At 35.4% G+C, this 18,070-nt stretch overlaps 2 protein-coding genes across 2 annotated transcripts in view; one reads left to right on the forward strand and one right to left on the reverse strand.

Moving 5' to 3' along the window:
• Positions 1 to 7,173, forward strand: LOC306865010 (protein adenylyltransferase SelO-like; the record flags this gene model as incomplete). Its single annotated transcript, XM_079409338.1, has 20 exons — positions 1 to 59; positions 751 to 872; positions 940 to 1,046; positions 2,175 to 2,303; positions 2,393 to 2,457; positions 3,217 to 3,273; positions 3,370 to 3,468; positions 3,955 to 4,022; positions 4,098 to 4,185; positions 4,269 to 4,338; positions 4,425 to 4,497; positions 4,601 to 4,684; positions 4,943 to 5,072; positions 5,155 to 5,199; positions 5,660 to 5,741; positions 6,007 to 6,099; positions 6,191 to 6,270; positions 6,351 to 6,394; positions 6,763 to 6,842; positions 6,967 to 7,173. 20 exons carry the CDS (start codon positions 1 to 3, stop codon positions 7,087 to 7,089), a joined length of 1,698 nt encoding a protein of 565 aa, XP_079265464.1. The 3' UTR covers positions 7,090 to 7,173.
• The window catches only part of LOC306865155 (amyloid beta A4 precursor protein-binding family B member 1-interacting protein-like), a 24,694-nt gene continuing 13,475 nt past the window's right edge, over positions 6,852 to 18,070 (reverse strand). The window contains exons 6-14 of the mRNA XM_079409568.1: positions 17,789 to 17,948; positions 15,313 to 15,434; positions 14,260 to 14,334; positions 13,933 to 14,076; positions 13,462 to 13,572; positions 9,204 to 9,302; positions 8,590 to 8,713; positions 8,432 to 8,478; positions 6,852 to 8,049 (exon numbers count right to left, since the gene is read on the reverse strand). Coding sequence (XP_079265694.1) covers positions 7,507 to 8,049; positions 8,432 to 8,478; positions 8,590 to 8,713; positions 9,204 to 9,302; positions 13,462 to 13,572; positions 13,933 to 14,076; positions 14,260 to 14,334; positions 15,313 to 15,434; positions 17,789 to 17,948 — 1,425 coding nt within the window. The 3' untranslated portion in view covers positions 6,852 to 7,506. The remainder of the gene's footprint in view (positions 8,050 to 8,431; positions 8,479 to 8,589; positions 8,714 to 9,203; positions 9,303 to 13,461; positions 13,573 to 13,932; positions 14,077 to 14,259; positions 14,335 to 15,312; positions 15,435 to 17,788; positions 17,949 to 18,070) is intronic.

Here is an 18,070-nt window from a genome sequence, read left to right on the forward strand (position 1 = left end):
ATGAACCGGAAGAGACTGTCACCGGATGTGCTGCTGTTGGAGAAGAGGCATTTTAGCATGTAAGGTTTATAAAATAGGCGTGGTATAGTGACCCATAACTTGTTTCGTAAATTCTAAATAATAATTATAAATCATTGTAATTGCTATTATTATTACGGTCTCTTAACTTGCTCATTAGCATGAATATTACTAGAATATTGGGTATTTATTAGTAGTAATGAAGCACATATTATGTGCTGCATGACCTTATTCTTCATCTCTAATCCTACTCAACACCTAACTCAACAACTAACTAACTATTAATTAGGAATTTATTGAGGGGAAAGTCGTAGTTAATAGTGAATAAGTGTTCCCTATTCTAAAGTGTTACCAAAATAACTATTAAAATAATTAGAATAGTAGTAGTAGTATAAATATAAAAGTCAATGAAATAGTTTTTATGAGATTTAATAGCCGAATCTATAAAAGTAAAAGTTCAGAATCCATATAATTAATGGATTTAATCAGTTGTTTTTGTAGGTACTTAAAATAAATAATAATAAATAGAGCAGAGTTCCGTGGCTTCTTGAGCCGCCGAGCGCCCCCTGCTGGAACTGAAGTATTGTTTCTGTAACACATGAAATATTACTGATTTCTCCTCTAGTTCCGTGATCAGATTAAATACGGATGCAGATAACTTCGTGTTTGTGAGACCGATGCAGTGACAAAACATGGTTTCACATTATTGTTCTTATTCTCGGCCTTTGCTAGCACTACATGTAGAGATGAACGAGATGTCTGTGAGAGTGAGATCTGCAATGAACAGAATCACCTCTATACCAATGGAAACACATATGGAGAAATATCACTGACATTATCACATACACTTTTAGGTAAGATTTGCATTATGCGTGTAAACATGCTGTTGACTGTTTGAATCACTGTCTGGGTGTTTTACAGATGCTCTTCCTCTTGAGGAGGCGGATGGGGATGTGAAGGGATGTGTGTTTTCAGGCTGTCAGCCCACCCCTCTGAAAGAGCCCCTGACACTGGCTGCTGTCTCACAGGTAATACATACCCTTCACCTGGGGATATTATTGTAGTAACTGTGCTTTTCTAATAAAAGAAACCATTTAAGCTGCCAGTCAAATTTTAGTCACATCCAACCATTCTTTATTACTATTCAAGTTCACATTAAAAAAAAAAAAAAATATATATATATATATATATATAATTTATTCATGCCCTTAAATAATACACACCAGCATACTTTTAACAAATATATTATTACTGACATATAGATTAAATAAATATACTTAAGTGTGAACTGAATGTAATCTTTTCAGACACTTAATTGCAATAAAGTTTAAATTCATATTAAATACCTATTTCAGTAGAACTTATGTGCATCTTTATCATTTTAAGTGCATCACTTCTGTTGTGTTTAACAAATGTACTGACAAATTTACATTGGCAAACTAAAATATACTTTGTTTATATTGAATAAATTACATATTAAATGTCATTTCTATTTAAACTTGTATATCATTATTAAATATATGTGTTATTATTACACATCTGTAATAATGAATTTGCAATTGAGTGCATTTGAAATATATATATTTAATATGTAAAATCAAGTAGCCTAGCACACTACTTAAAATGATATGAACGTGTGCTTTTTTAAAAATATATGCTTAAGTGGCCTTTTAATTAATATTATATTATCTACAAGTACATGTTGTTTTCCATTAAAATGTGTTAAAATTATAAGTGCACATTCAATACAATTAAGTTCACTTCTTTTTCACAACTAAACTAAACTAATTTATGGACCACCAACTCTTTAAATCAGTTGCTACTATCACATAGTGTACAAATTATCCATAGCATTTATACTGTGTTTGTGACAAGCCGTTAACTAATTGCAATGAGTTAATTAATTAATGTGTCAGTCAAACAGGTCTATGTTTTCAGCTTATCAACTCATAATCAACTTGCTTCATTTGTCTTTGTTTTGACTAAACTGCTTTAAAACTGATTTCATGAGAAACATGAATTCAATCAGGCTTGTCTAAATGCTCCATCGTATTTATGAGAGTACGATGGCATTATCAAATACATCACTGTACCACCACAATATTTTTTTGTAAATGTTGTCTCCAGATATTTGATTCTCTTTTTGTGTATTCCAGGATGTGTTGAGGAATATTCTGGATCTGAATGAGTCTGTGATTCAGAATGAAGAATTTGTTCTTTGTGTCAGTGGTGGAAAGCTGTTTCCTGGCTCTATTCCACTGGCACACAGATACGGGGGCCATCAGGTAAAACTGAAGGTTTAAACCTGACAGCAATGGCATAGGACAGCCAAAACAAACTTATCAACTATGCTGTTTTATTATTATTTTTATAGTTTGGTTATTGGGCAGGGCAGCTAGGGGATGGAAGAGCACATTTCCTGGGTGAATACACAAACAGGTAAATGTTTTAAACAGGTGTCTCTGAACTCTCATCATCTTACGCAATATTTAAGGAATTATTCACCAAAAAATAGAAATGTTCTGTTAATTTACTCATGCTCAGGCCATCCAAGATATAGGTGACTTTCTTCAGTAGAACAGTTCAGATGATTTTTAGCTGAACCCATGGTCCTTGTTTATTCATGATCTGCAAGGCAATGGGTGCCGTCACATTGAAAGTCAAGAAAGCAGTTACAGGAAACACAAAAGTACACAAAAATGCCTGTGGCTTCTGGTGATATATTGAGGTCTGCACATGTGTCCCGCCTCTCAACAATGGCATCAGTTCACACATGACTTTGCTACCACGCATGCATAATCATGCAACAGAAACCATGAGCTCCGATGCTGTTTGTCTGAGGCTATGGATTACAGGTAAATAATGTTGTAAAAGTTTCTTGCACTTTGCTTCATAAGACCTCAATATATCATCAGAAGCCATAAGCATTAATCTGGTTTTTCCTGTAACAGCTTTTTAGACTCTTAATGTGACGGCACCCATTGACTGGCATGTTATGAATCACCAGTCAGCTAAAAATCATCCTCAGTGTTCTACTGAAGAAAGTAAGTCACCTACATCTTGGATGGCCTGAGAGTGAAAATGTATGGCAAATTGTAAACTATTCCTTTAAGCATGCCGCTGAACAATGAGTGACAAGTGTCCTGAATAAGAGTAGGCCATACATTTCGAACAGTCTACAGTCTCTTTTTTATCCAGAAAAGGTGAACGATGGGAACTCCAGCTGAAAGGCTCAGGAAAGACACCGTACTCAAGGTGAATTTTGCTTCTGTGGTTTCACAGTATTTGTTTTATATTGTGTGTTATCTTAAGTAATACATAATTATTTTTCTTATGATGTTGTGTGTGTAGGTCTGGTGATGGACGGGCTGTGATTCGCTCCTCTGTGAGGGAGTTCCTGTGCAGTGAAGCCATGCATTTTCTGGGTGTTCCCACAAGCAGAGCCCTCAGGTGCATAACATGCACATTATACACTAATTTGTAGGAAGATGCCTTATGCTAATTAGTGAGGTTTGAGAGAATGAATGGACTAGGGGTGTCCCCGACTAAGGATTTTAATAGTCGAATCAGAATTGAATTGGAATCTATAGGGGTGGTTGGATTTATTCACACACGTTAAAATATTTATTTGAAGCTTCTTTCTTTTCAGATTCTTATTTACAGCATTATTTTAATGAGCTGTATATTAACTTATTGGGAGAAAACTGGTAGTTTTATGTGAAATCAAAGATTAGAGCACCCCCATTTAACCAAAATGGCATGATCATAACACCCCGCAAATATTCGACTCTGAGATTGGGATTCGAATCGGGCTCCTATCGAAGCATGGAATCGTCAACTATTCGGGGTCACCCCTAGAATAATATATGTATTTACCGTGTTCAAATTTCGTTGTTTCACTTTATTATTATTATTATTGTCTGTATTGTATTTCAGTCTGGTTGTAAGTGAGGAGCCTGTATGGAGGGATCAGTTTTATAATGGCAATGTCATAAAAGAAAGAGGTAAAACTACAATCAAAACACATTGTTCTTTATCTTTATAAATCACGGCATGGGATTGTTCTCTGTGTCTATCAGGAGCGGTTGTTTTGCGCCTGGCCAGGTCCTGGTTTCGTATTGGTTCGCTGGAGATATTAACTAGAACCGGAGAGTTAGATGTCCTGCGGTAAATTAACTTTAACTCAGGAGGGTAATATTTATTCTCAGACTCACTCTCATTTGCTTTTTAATGTTGTATTTCATTTTTAGGACATTAGTGGACTTTATAATTAAAGAGCATTTTAAATCTATTGCGATGGATGACCCTGACAAGTACGTGGTATGTATCTCAGTGTCTCTCTTAGTTGTAATACAAAGTTATTTTAGACTTTCTGACCAGCTTGACTATACTTCACTGGGTTTCAGGTGTTTTTCTCTAGAGTGGTGAATGAAACCGCACATTTAATCGCTCACTGGATGTCAGTTGGATTTGCGCATGGTTAGTTGACTCTTCTTTACTAGTTTAATATCACAATCTGTTATATTATAGATTGAACTGAATACCCAAAATGTTCAACCATATGATCTGCATCTTCACACAGGAGTCTGCAACACAGATAACTTCAGTCTGTTTTCTATCACCATTGACTATGGCCCATTTGGATTTATGGAATCATATGACCCAAGTAACTTTTTTTTCCCATACTTCAAAATATTAGTGACCATTTTCCTGCATGTTTGCTGTATGACATAACATATAATGTGTGTAAATATATACGTATCATATATATAATTAATATAATTACCTTATAGTTAATATAGTTGAGTACATTCATTGCATTCATTGCAGTACGTTAATTAACTGCATTAATTGTTTTATTATATTCTATATCTAAGTGAACATGAAACTGACCTATCAAAAAAAAATAAAAAATTCTGAATAGATTTTGTCCCCAACACATCTGATGATGAGGGCCGGTACAGTATAGGAGCTCAGGCTAACGTGGGCCTGTTCAATCTACAGAAACTTCTAGAAGCTCTGAAACCACTGCTGACCTCAGATCAGCTGTCACAGTAAGAGCTCTTTTTTCATGTTTATTGTATTGATCTGGAATGAAACAGGTGATGCATGTGTCATTCCATTTGTTAATTTCAGGTGTCAGCAAATACTGAGAGAATATTCACAAATCTACCATCAAAGGTGAGCATAAACTGTACACTGTATTAAATGTGCACTAAAAGATTTTTGAAAAACACTTTTGACCACATGCAGCATCGGACCGAGTCCCAAAACACACTTGTAGCCAATCAGTAGTAAGGGGCATGTCTTTTAATGATAGAGAGAAGAGAGCGCTCAATTTGAGTGCACAGGACGGATATTAGCAGATTGACTATAGATAGAGAGATGGCAGATAAAAAAGAGGACAATATCAGAGAAACAAAACATTAAAAAGGAGGGTTACGATCAGGCAAGAGGTAGGCCATGGTTGCGCATGCATGCACGTGTGGGGTGGAGATTTCAAAATAGGGGCGAGGTCCTGTTGGGGTGTGGGTGTGTTTGTTTCAGTGCTTTCAAATATCAACATCGTTTGGCAAAAATCGCTTAGTGCACCTTTAATCTCGGAGTCATTTCTAATCTAATTTATCTATTTTTGTTTCAGATTCCATGAACTGTTCAAAGCAAAGTTAGGCTTTCTGGGAAATCAAGAAAAGGATTCATATGTGATTGCATTTCTTTTAAAGGTAAATATTAGCTCTCTCTCTCTGTGTGTGTGTGTGTGTGTGTGTGTGTGGGTGAAATATATATTAATTTATTTATAAACATTTTTACATTTACTTTTTACTTACATTTTTTTTTTATTCCATACAGTATTAAATGGCCAAATCTATCAAATAAAGTTCAGAGTCCTCGTATAATAACTGCAGTAAATACAAAAAGAGTAGAATTACATGTATAACGTTGTAGAATTAAATGTATAATGTATGGTGTGTGATGTGTTGATTTGAGCTTATGGAGGACACTGGAGCAGACTTCATCATGACTTTCAGACAGCTGAGTGAAGTCACTCTGTCCGATCTTCAGACGGGATCCATTCCTCCGGTACATTTCCACTCCATTCACACCCACAGCAGCTGCAATATCCATAATCATGATTTCAGTCCATTAACTGTGACTGTGTCTCTCTTAACAGTCAATGTGGGCTCTGTCAGACCTCTCATCACACGAGTATTTCAGAGACTGGGTTCAGCTGTATTTAAAGCGTCTGTCAAGGTAACATTGCTGCAGTCTACACTAGCAAACGTTATAGCATTGACATGAACATCTCTTGATGTTTTAATTGTCTCTCAAAGGCTGAAAAGTGACTCAGATGCAGCACGTCAGCACAGAATGCAAGGTATTTTTGGGTCTATATTGTATATATTGTTACGTTAAAGGATGCCATGGCAAACTACCATTCAAACGTTTGGAGTCCGTAAGATTTTTTATTTTTTTTTAATGCTATTGATAAAAGTCTTATATGCTCACCAAGGCTGCATTTGTTTGACCAAAAGTGAAAACTATAATATAGGGAAATATTAGATTTTTTTTTCTCTGTTTCCTATTTTGATAGTTTTATTTTTAAGTTTATTGATTCCTGTGATGGCGGAGGTGAATTGTCAGCACCATTACTGTCAGCATCGTTGCAATTATTGATGCTAAACTTTTGAATGGTAATGCTGTTATGTTGTTATGTGTGCTGACTGCTTTGCTTTTATTGTTCAGGAGTCAACCCACGGTATGTATTGAGGAACTGGATGGCGGAATCTGCTATCAGAAAAGCAGAGAAAAATGACTTTTCAGAGGTATGACTACATGTGATGCACTTTTGCTTTAATATGTTAACATAAAACATATTATACATACAATCTAATATTTTCAGGCAGACTATTATTTTTTATATGTGAATTCCTTATGATGCATTTCTAGGTGGCGCTGTTGCAGAAGACTCTAACAGAGCCGTTTGTGGAGCAGGAGGAGGCTGAGAGAGCCGGATACTCTAGTAAACCTCCATCCTGGGCTCAGCAGCTGAGGGTCAGCTGTTCTTCCTAATCGATTTTGTCAATGTAAGCGTAACTTAAACATTAATTTGTATAAAAACATGCTGCAGTTCTACACAAGCATATTTAATAAAAAAAAAAAAAACTTTGCATCATGCATCTCAATAAGAAGTCAATAAGGCCTGCCAGAATCTGTTTAACAGTTAACTTTGCAAGACCATATTTATTGATTTCATTAGCAATGATGATATAGCATATTTGTAAAACATACAGTATATAATCTAAGTAGTTGAATAATAACAAAGTATTTACACATGTTTAGTTTTTTGGAGTAATAAAAACATTTCAAACAACAACAAAAAAAAATTTAAGGATCCTAACGTCACACCAAAAACCAGTTGGGGGTCAGTTCCTTAGTCCAACTATAAAAACATGTCAATTAGCTCCGTCTTCTTATCTGTCTTCAAGTTCATTGTTGACCGCGCTTTTTCTGCATTGCTGTCATCAGTTCTGACATTAAGTCACCACCTGGTGGCGTTGTTAGTTGAGGTGTAGTTCTCTTTGGTGGAGGTGGAGCCACTTTTCTAATGGAGTCGGTGGGTTTTTTGGCAGCCGGTGCAGGAGCTGGGGGTGGAGGTGGTGGCGGTGCTCCACCTGCAGATGCAAAGTTTTGGGGAGCAGGAGGAGGTGGTGGAAGACAGGCAAAGGGGTCTGGAGGTGGTGGTGGGAGAACTTCTCCCCCGTAAGAAGTCAAACTAGGTGGTGGTGGTGGAGGCAGGAAGTCAGGGGGCAGCTCGACATCTTCTGGAGGAGGTGGTGGAGGAGGCAGGTCATCCATGGGTGGAGGTGGGAAGGAGGATTGTGGCATTTGAGGTGGAGGAGGAAACTTGTTGACTTTGGTTGTGCTGGAAGGAGCAGGGGGAGTAGGAGGAAACATGGGGCTAGGTGGTGGAGGAGGCAGGATTTCCATTGAAGGCGGAGGTGGTGGAAAAGATGTTTGGTTGCCAGGTCCCTACCAAAACAAACCAAAAATAACATTTAGGAGAACTCCAAATAAATCATGACATTACAAGAAGATTAAAACAGCTCTCAAGGAACCAGATATAGCCTTGTGAAAAAGAATTGTGCTTAATTGTATTGAATGTGCACTTGTAGTGTACTTCAAGTCTTAAAAATATATATTTTATCTGTACTTGCAGAAAATATAATATTAATGAAATAAAAGGTCACTTAAGAGTACTTAAAAAGTATTTTATTTTTCATGACTGTTTCTTAACACACTTAAAAACACCACTACTAAGGTCCCTATACTACAGTGTATAATATTAGTGATAAGTGCTTTATTTTTTAACCATGTTCTCCATTACTAAAACAGCTGATAGGCTGAGAGGTACCTTGGTCTCCACTGCAGGGTGAGGAGCATGTCCATTTGCAGCTTTGGCTGAAAGATATATACAAACATTTCTAAATGTCCTCAGAATAATTTAACATGTTAATATAGCAAGATCAATGATACATTTAATGATGATCTGTTGAGTTCCATTATCTCTACCTTTAGGTGTAGGGGAGGGTGTCGATGCACTGGAGGAGGCCTGGATAGTGCGGTTAGACCATGTTGCAGAGCCTGCGGCTTTCCTCACAGCAGCCTTGTAGTTGTCATATAACAGCTTACCATACTAAGAAAGAAATCATGACCAAACAAGACCGTTACTAGAAGAACTTAAAGGGATAGTTCTCCCCAAAATGAAAGTTCTGTCATCATTTACTGGCTATCAAGTTGTTCCTTATCTGTATGAGTTTCTTTCTTCTGTTGCACAAAAAATAAGATATTTTGAATGTTGGTAAGCAAGTAGATGCTTGTAGCCATTGACCGGCAACTGTTCAGTTACAAGCATTCTTCAAAATATATATTTTTTTTGTGCTCAGCAAATAAAAAAAACTCAGGTTTGGGCGAGGGTGAGTAAATTATTTCATTTTTGGGTGAACTATTCCTCTAATACCCAACAATAGAACCGAACACAACATACTGTAGCTAAAGTGTACAATGTACATATTTTTTATTTTAAATTAGAATTTCTAATGCTACTGCTTCATGTCTTCTTTGCATTTATCATTATCTACTTAATTATTTACAAATGTATGCTCTGTGGCTTGGTTTCTGCTCACCTTTGCAATACGTATCCCAGTCACCCACAGAGTCATGGTCCACTCATCATCACAACACAGAAACTTGATGTATTGTGATTCTTTTTGAATCTGAGGATGCTGAAAAACAGATCACAGTAACCATATCAACCACTGTGTACTCTAATATAAACATCTGATGAGGCCAAGATACCTAATAACACTTCATTTGGTCGTATTCCCTATTACATTCCACATAATTCCCTGATGAATTGTGGAATCACTTAGTATTTTTCAGATATTGTATCTGATCTTCTTGCTCTAGTCTTATTGTACATTTTCCTGAAAATACACTTTGTTGTTTGTGTTTTTCTCATAGGTTTGGTAACAAATTATTTAGGGTATTCAAAGTTATTTCATGTTTTGATCATATTAGTCTTCCTCCAAACAGACAGTTGGTGATATTAACATTGTGTTGCTTACAAATATTATTCAACTGTAGTTATATAGCAGAGACAGTAGATGGCACAATAAAATAAAACTTTTGATTGCCAACACCCCTCTCCAGTGCCATACATTAGGATTAGTCTGAAATATTTCTAAAAGAGGCAGAGACAATGCTGTACTTGATGATGTTGAATTACTGCATAAGCAAAAATGCATGTCCTTTTCTGTTTGAGCATAGTCTGAGTCGCTAGGTTTATCTTTAGATCTACTTCATGTATTGCATTTTATCATGTGTTTGCATTTTATTTCCCAATTGCTTGACTAACTTAAAACACAGACAATCCTAACTTAGACATAGCCCGAAACACCCTTAGAAAGTATTACAAATCAGTTTAAAGATTTGTCATGTTTCCTTAGCGAGAGTTTAGCATGTCAGTGGACCTGGTTTTGTTAGAATCATGTATACAGCAAGGTATTTTTGTCTTCTGTGGATTGATGTTGGTAAAATAGCTTTTTAAGGAAAAGTGAAGTTATCATTACTTTGTCCAACAAGAATATTTAGCCAGTTATATTGTTTCCATGCCTAGTTTAAAATTAGAAGAACAATTAACCAATATTCACACTTTCACCACTTATACATATGTGACCCTAGACCACAAAACCAGTCTTAAGTCGCTGTGGTATATTTGTAGCAATAGCCAAAAATACATTGTATGGGTCAAAATGATCTATTTTTCTTTTATGCCAAAAATCATTAGGATATTAAGTAAAGATTATGTTCCATGAAGATATTTTGAAAATATCCTACTGTAAATATATTAAAACTTAATTTGTGATTAGTAATATGCATTACTAAGAACTTAATTTGGACAAATTTAAAGGCAATTTTCTCTTCTTTTTTTTTTCACCCTCAGATTCCATATTTTCAAATAGTTGTATCTCGGCCAAATATTGTCTTATCCTAACAAACCACACATCAATGGAAAGCTTAATTTTGAAAAATTGACACTTATGACTGTGTGACCCTGACCACAAAACCATTCTTATGAGATGGCCAGACAATGTAACAGTGTAGACTGAAGAAAACTAAGTTTGAGGTATTTTAAATTGTGTGCAAAGACTTTAATTACAGACAGGCTCTGAAAACTGCATGGTCTGAACACACAAACCAAAAAAAAGGTTTTGAACTTTCACTAACTGTGGTTTTGAGAACCATGCAACCATGCTGTGTGAAACACATATAGATAAGGTAGTGGCGAGTGCCACAGGGCTCGCTTTTAGGCCCTCTGTAGTTCTCATTATATGTTCCTCCACTAGGTAGTTTCTTTAGGAAACATGACATTATTATTATTATTGTTATGTTGAAGACACTCAGGTTTGTATTTTCTGATATATTTTTAGAATGTATATCTGATTTTTAGAATGTATGTAACATAAGCAATTTAGCTTCAAAAATAGATGAATTTAGAAATGTAATTTATGATAAATCTAATATTGCAATATGGCTAGATTTTCATCTGTCTCTATAGATAAACTTCAAATGTAGCATTCAAAGGTATTTACCATAAAATGTTTTTTGTATGAAATACTGTACTGTTCCTTGAATTTAGCTACTTTCCTTGCAACCTAAAATATATTCACCTTTCGTGAATCTTTAAACCCCCATCCCTTAATGTTTTGTGTTGCTACAGCTAATGTCAGCTCTCATCCATGCCCACTAAACAGGAAAAGATGCTTCCCCAACCACTTCCTGCATTCTGGAAGTTCAAATGCAACACATTGGCTTTTATCTTTGGGGGTAGTCATTTAGTTAATTATTATATATTAAAGCAGTAGGCATACAGGAGGCACACCTTGAAATAATTATTGCAAAATTTGTGTTTAGCAACCCAGGGTTTGGAAGTTACACCTACCAGATTGAGTAGTGTTCTTTTAGTGGACATGTATAAAAGAGAACCAACTAGATTTATGGTGCGTAAATATCAGATAAATGCCCTACTGCCGGCAGTACCTAAAGATCCCTTGTTATTATGGCACATTACTTAAAAAACTGAGATTGCCCCTTAACACTGGCTGGGGACGAGGTCTGCTATTTTTACTACAATAGTAATTAAATAGGAATTTCATTCTGGGATGTAGTTTTGGATCAGTGGAGCATTTTGAAGGGTTGCCGTAAGGTCATCTTCAAAACTCTGACCCGGTCACACCATTGCACCACTCCTTGTTATCTCAGGGGGAAATGGATGCTTTTAGAGGGATTTGATTTACAGCTTCTGGTGCTATAAGCCTCACGTCTTTTATGTATGCTTTCATGTCCATGACTACTGCTGATAAAACAGCATTTTTTTGCGGAAATAACAAGGATTTGCTTTAGGCGCAAAAGTCCAGAAGCACAATTTCTTTGCACTATCCACAGAATGAGAACAGAGAGCCTTTTTTCAGTTTGATTTCAAGTTAATAAACACCTCAAAATCTCAGTTGAGACTCTGGAAAAACAACAGGGGGGAAAAAGTACTTTCTTTTGCCTGTTATACTGCTGATTTCCATGTCTATGAAAAGTTCTGCTTTGGTTTTAAAAATGTCCATGTCACAAATCAGTATATTTTATAGAAAAAGGGTGTGTTTGTTGGTTGATTTTTTTATTGCAATTAAAATGACTATTTAATTGATCCTCCTTATAAACACACGTCAAGAAAACTTGCAAAATATATTGTAATAATACAAAACACAAGTTGCTCTAAAACAGACACTGAAAAATAGACCACATTAGGCTTGGAACACCTACTTTTGCTTCTTTTTATATACAGCATGTGTAATAAATCAGGAACTAACTACTGTACAAATATATCACTGTGAACTCTGTTGAGAACTCAAGTGTAAGTGCTTCAAAACAAGCCTATTATACACAAGCACTGGTAATGCAGAGATATGTTAGTCTTCATTCAAAACTACATATGTGCACATAGCGTAGAAACATTTTATATACACCATTTTCAACATTTAAATAAAATCAGTGTTGCAGAATGTGTTATGAAGACAAATAGTTTAAAACTTGACTTTTAAATATGAAAACATCATTATGCCTTTGTGAAAAAAGTAAAACATTATTATGGACATAATATATATGTATATACTGTAGATTATACATATATAAATATATATATATATATATAAAACGAGATAAGTGCAAACTAAATGTAATGTTTTTGGACATTTGATGGTGTGCTAATTGAAATTAAATGATATTTAAATTTATTATAAATGAAATTAGTTGAACTTTTACCCACTAAGTAGGTATACCCTTAAATGGGACTGCATAATTCTGGTTAAAGTTTGCTGATGAATGTGCCAACTAGTATTTAATGTAAACTATAATATACTTTAATGTCATTTATATTGAAACTTATATTTATACACGTGTGTATTTGTATTATGTATTTAAATATATTTGTCATTACACATTTTAATCATATTGTTGCATTTTAGTATATTAACATATACTAACATTAAATATAATATCAAATAACACTACGGTTATAGTCAAGTACTTTACATGTGCTTTAGTATGTTAGTCAACACATCAAAATAAGTGTCATAATAAGTGTACGTCTTTAAAGCACAACATAATATTATTGAAACGAGAAGAATGTGCACTGTCTTTAAGTACACTTAAGCAGCCTCTTTTGTCATTTATTTTATATTATCTACACAGATTTAATATATTTAATAATATATTATATATTTATTATATTAGTGTGTGCACTATATGTTTCAAGATTTCAAGTACATTAAAAATGCACATTCAATTCAGTTAAGTGCATTTCTGTTTCAAAAGGATGGGCTGAAACCGTACCTTAAGAATGAAGCAGTGGTCTGTTGGAGCTTTGTATTTGATTCTGTATTCTTTGCAGTAGTAGACATTCACATTGTCAAACTGCACCAAGCACACAAGATCCCGTGAAGCCTGATGAAGACAGAGAAAAACCCATTAATCTCCAAAATTTAGTTGTTTGACCTTTTCACCAAGCCAGTTATTATTGAGGTCTATACACTCTAAAAAATGCTGGGTTAAATACAACCCAGCGCTTGGTAAAAATATGGAGCCCAGTGATTGGGTCGTTTAAACCCAGCAGTTGGGTTACTGCCCAGAAGGTTGGGTTAAACATTTAACTCAACTGTTGGTTGAAAACAACCCAGCATGTGTTCTGTCCAAGCACTGGGTTGTATTTAACCCAGCATTTTTTAGAGTGTAGCAATGCAATATTTGTCTGAACTCCATACAAAATACACTTTATGTTTTACTGTCTGGATTGCCTGAGCTGACCTTTGTCTTGCCTTTGGGTGAGTAATACAATCCAGAGGCCCGTAGCAGGAAGTAGCGCTGTTTCCAGGATTTCTTGCCATCCTCCTTCAGATACAGAACACCCTCCAGGTCAGGCACAATGACAGAGGCTCCACAGAAGTTCTCCTACACCCGGAAATACAGAACCAGACATGAAGACTTCGATCATTTGCTTACACTCATGTTATTGCATATACATTTCTGCAGAACACACGACATGAGGGTGAGAAAATGTCGAAATTTCCATGTTTGCATCAGACTTGTTAAGATGACACATCTCAATTATATCAAAGTTAAAGCCAGACGCACCTCCAGAAGCTGTTCTTTGTCTTTGTCTTTCATGTCCTTTAGAGATTTCTTATCCTTTTTCCACAAATAAAAATTCTGTAAAAGTAATTGGAATGCAGTTAATATTGATTAGCATTCAACAGAATTTCAGTCATTAGTCATCAAGTATTCATGTATGACATGAGGCACCTTTAAAGACAGCTCTTTGTACACAAATGGACACTTCTAGATTTCTACCATTAGAGAAAACTGTCAATGTGCTGAGATTAACTGTTTTTCTAATTTCTGTTCCATTTTCAGTGAACTTACAGGGCACAAGAAATAGAGAAGTTATAGAAAAGGAGTTGTTTTAGTGTTAGAAATGTAACAGTTATTACAAGCAAAGGAAAGGGAAAAGTATCCATTATTTTTAGCCCGTTTGTATTAAGTTATTTATTGGTCACACTTTAGTTAGGGACCAATTCTCAATATTAACTATGACATTTGCCTCAATAAACTCCTAATTCGCTGCTTATTAGTTCGCAAGGTTCTAGTTAAGTTTAGGTATGGGGTAAGATTAAGGGATGTAGAAGAATTATGCAAAATAAGGCATTAATATGTGCTTTATAAGTACAAATAAACAGCCTATATGCTATATTTGGTTACACTTTATTTTGATAGTCCACTTTATTAGGCATTCTATTAACTATAAGTAACTTTCTAACTACATGTCAACTAATTCTCATTAATTTGCAACTACATGGCTACTAACTCTCAGTAGGGTAGGTTTAGGGTTAGTAGAATAAGCTGACATATACTTGCAAAGTTTCTATGTTGTATTTTCTGGACCCATCACAATAAAGTGTTAGAAGTTATTAAGCAGACAGTCTACTAATACTCTAATGACTGCTAGTTGACATGTAGTTGCAAAGTTACTTACTGTTAGTAGAATGTCTAAAGTGGACTATCGAAATAAAGTGTTACCCTATATTTAATAAGCAGCCTGATAATAGTGAGAACTGGTCCCTAAAGTATTAGCTATTAGTAATTTAATTTGTATCATCAAGAAGCACAAATAGCTGTCCAAACACTTGCCTGAGGGTTTCTGAACACTTCATACTTGTCTTTTTTCTCCTGAAAAATCACTTTGTTTTCAGTGTCCCTTGTCCATGTAGAAAGAGGCTCCACAAGGTTCTCATGGTCCTCAAACCCCCGTTCTGTGGAAAGTTCAAACTCAGTTCAAATGTCATCATTTTTGTCCATCCTCAACTCTCCCTTTTATGACTAAATATTAATCAATACCACCCCCTTAAACGTATGTACAAGTTCTGTAAAGATTCATTTCACAAACACTTTTATCCACAGCAACTTAAAATATTTGGTCCCACTTTATATTTGGTGGTCATAACTGCTATACTTTTAATTTAAGTGAATTTGATACAATTAATTTATTGTGTACATGCTTTTACATTGTACTTATAATAAAAAAAAAAAAAAAAACTGCGTGTAATTACATCTGTAATACATTTCTGTAATTACATTTATAATCACACTGTTGACATATCCCAAACCTACCCATACCACCAAACCTGTCCTAACCTTACCCGTATCCCACCTCAATAGCAGCAAGTGTTTTGCAATACAATATGAACACATTAAGTACATTGCACTTATTTTTTGACACAAGTAGATAGTAGTTAAAGCCACCTAATATAAAGTGAGATCAAATATTTAAAATAAACTTTAACAAAGTTTTTTTAAAACTTTAATAAAACCCCATGATATTAAGTTTACCTTGCAGCTCTGCAAGCACTGATGGAAAATAATGTTTAATGTTAATTGCGCGCACACACACACACACACACTTTGTTGCTGTTGTATATATATATATATATTAGTATGGAAAGCAGTTTTTGAGATTTCAGGATTTCCCTATTCAAATAGACAGGACTTGGTCTTGGCTTCCTGAAATAGCTGCCCGGATGCGCTCTAAAGCGTGAGAAGTACACAGCATGAAATGCTGAAAAGCATGAAAGTAAACAGCAAACTGAAATATAGAGCAGAACTTCCTCTGAAACTTACTGGTGTAAGCTGTTTTCTTTATTTAAATGGTTAACTTAACATGCCTTTGGCTTATTTGCCAGAATAAAGCTGAAAGATACCCTAAAAGTAACAGAAAAATGATAGAAAAAAATACAGTTTTCAGAAATAATGATGGTAGCACATTAGGGAACACAATTAACTCATTGCTGATTAGCATGCATATTATTAGCATACTAGCTGTTTATTAGTATTTTTAAAGCATATATTAACACTTTATTCTGCACAAACATTCTAGATCCTCTAACCCTACTCAATATTGGTAATACTACTAAAGTATTACCAATATGATTATAATAAAGTAATTTACCAAATGCCAGGTTTTTACTGTGCACACCTCCCATTGCATTGGTGCCAACCCAGACACTGTGGTATATATATTTGTACTATACTGTCTGCAACCTCCCAGATTCTCAGTTAAAGATCACATATACTGATTAAAAACTGGAATGAAGAGATCTTATTGGTGATCTGATGTGTGATGTGGTTACTGGCATTAAACCAATGGTGTGAGTCTGCTTCACAGGCATAACATGGAAGCTATTTTCCCTGAGCCTATATGATTTCCTGTCTCCCTCAGATTGATGGGAGATGAAGGTGAAGAGCTGTATATGTAGACAGTAAGAAACGGCAAAAGAGTATGCAAGTGTACTGTGTCTGTGTGTCAGAGCTGCTTAGATGTTCCCTCATGATTATAAGTGACTCACAGTAGGAAATATCATCATGCGAAGGTGATGCTTCTCTAAAATTAACCTGGGTGTAGCATAGATATTTAACACAGTTAAAGTTTGACTCTGTTCCTTACCCTGGTGAGTTACGTTCTTTTGGTTACATTGCATTGACAGTTAATTTTCAGTCAGAGATGCCAATAGAAGGCAGGATGAGGGACAAATACTTTTGACAACAAAAAGGTCTATAGCAAGTTTTGTCAAATATTTAACTATAAAAAATGCACGTGCATGTTTAAGTACACTTAAGTGGCATTTTTATTTCATTAATATATTATCTGCAAGTACCGGTTTTATTTTTATATATATTTTTAGGTTTGAAGTACACCACAAGTGCACTTCTTTTTCTCTATAGGAATAAGAACAAATGGAATAACGCAAGATAAATCCAGTCTATTCATCTCAAATTTGGCAGCCGGAAAGCAAACATATGGTAATGGCTACAGATGAAGCCTCACAGCAGATGGAGAAAGAGAAATTGGGGATTTCGAACATAAGGACTGTATTTCCTCATGATAGGGAGGTTGAGTGACGGTGTCTGGGGCAGTAAATTAAACCCACCTGTCGTTTGGTGTATGAGAGTGAATGTGTATACCGGTCAGCTCTGTACTGTGAGCTCACTGGAGCCTGGCTGTCAGCGTGCCAGTAAAAACACACTTCATCATCTTCGCGAAATCCAGCCTTATAAAGCTGATGACAACTAAATGAACATGCAGGTTTGTGTGTACATGGATGATACTCACCAGTCTGTAAGTCAGGGTTGGTCTCACACACACACCAGTCCACATTGCAGTCACAATGTGTCTTCTCAAACAGGTTGTCTATCACATCTCTGACGGTTTGTCTCTCATCCACCATCAGAGTCTTTGAGCTGCCGTCCGTAATCTCCACTTTCACGACCAGCTGTCACAACAAACCATAAATAACAAGGATAAACTTAGTTAACAGGATAACTGCAAGATGTTTGTTTTTTTTTGTGGTGATTTTGGAATTATGGCGTAGTTTAGTGACATCTGTGCAACAAA

Source organism: Barbus barbus (genome assembly GCF_936440315.1).
Source record: "Barbus barbus genome assembly, chromosome: 46".
NCBI classification, from domain to species: domain Eukaryota; kingdom Metazoa; phylum Chordata; class Actinopteri; order Cypriniformes; family Cyprinidae; genus Barbus; species Barbus barbus.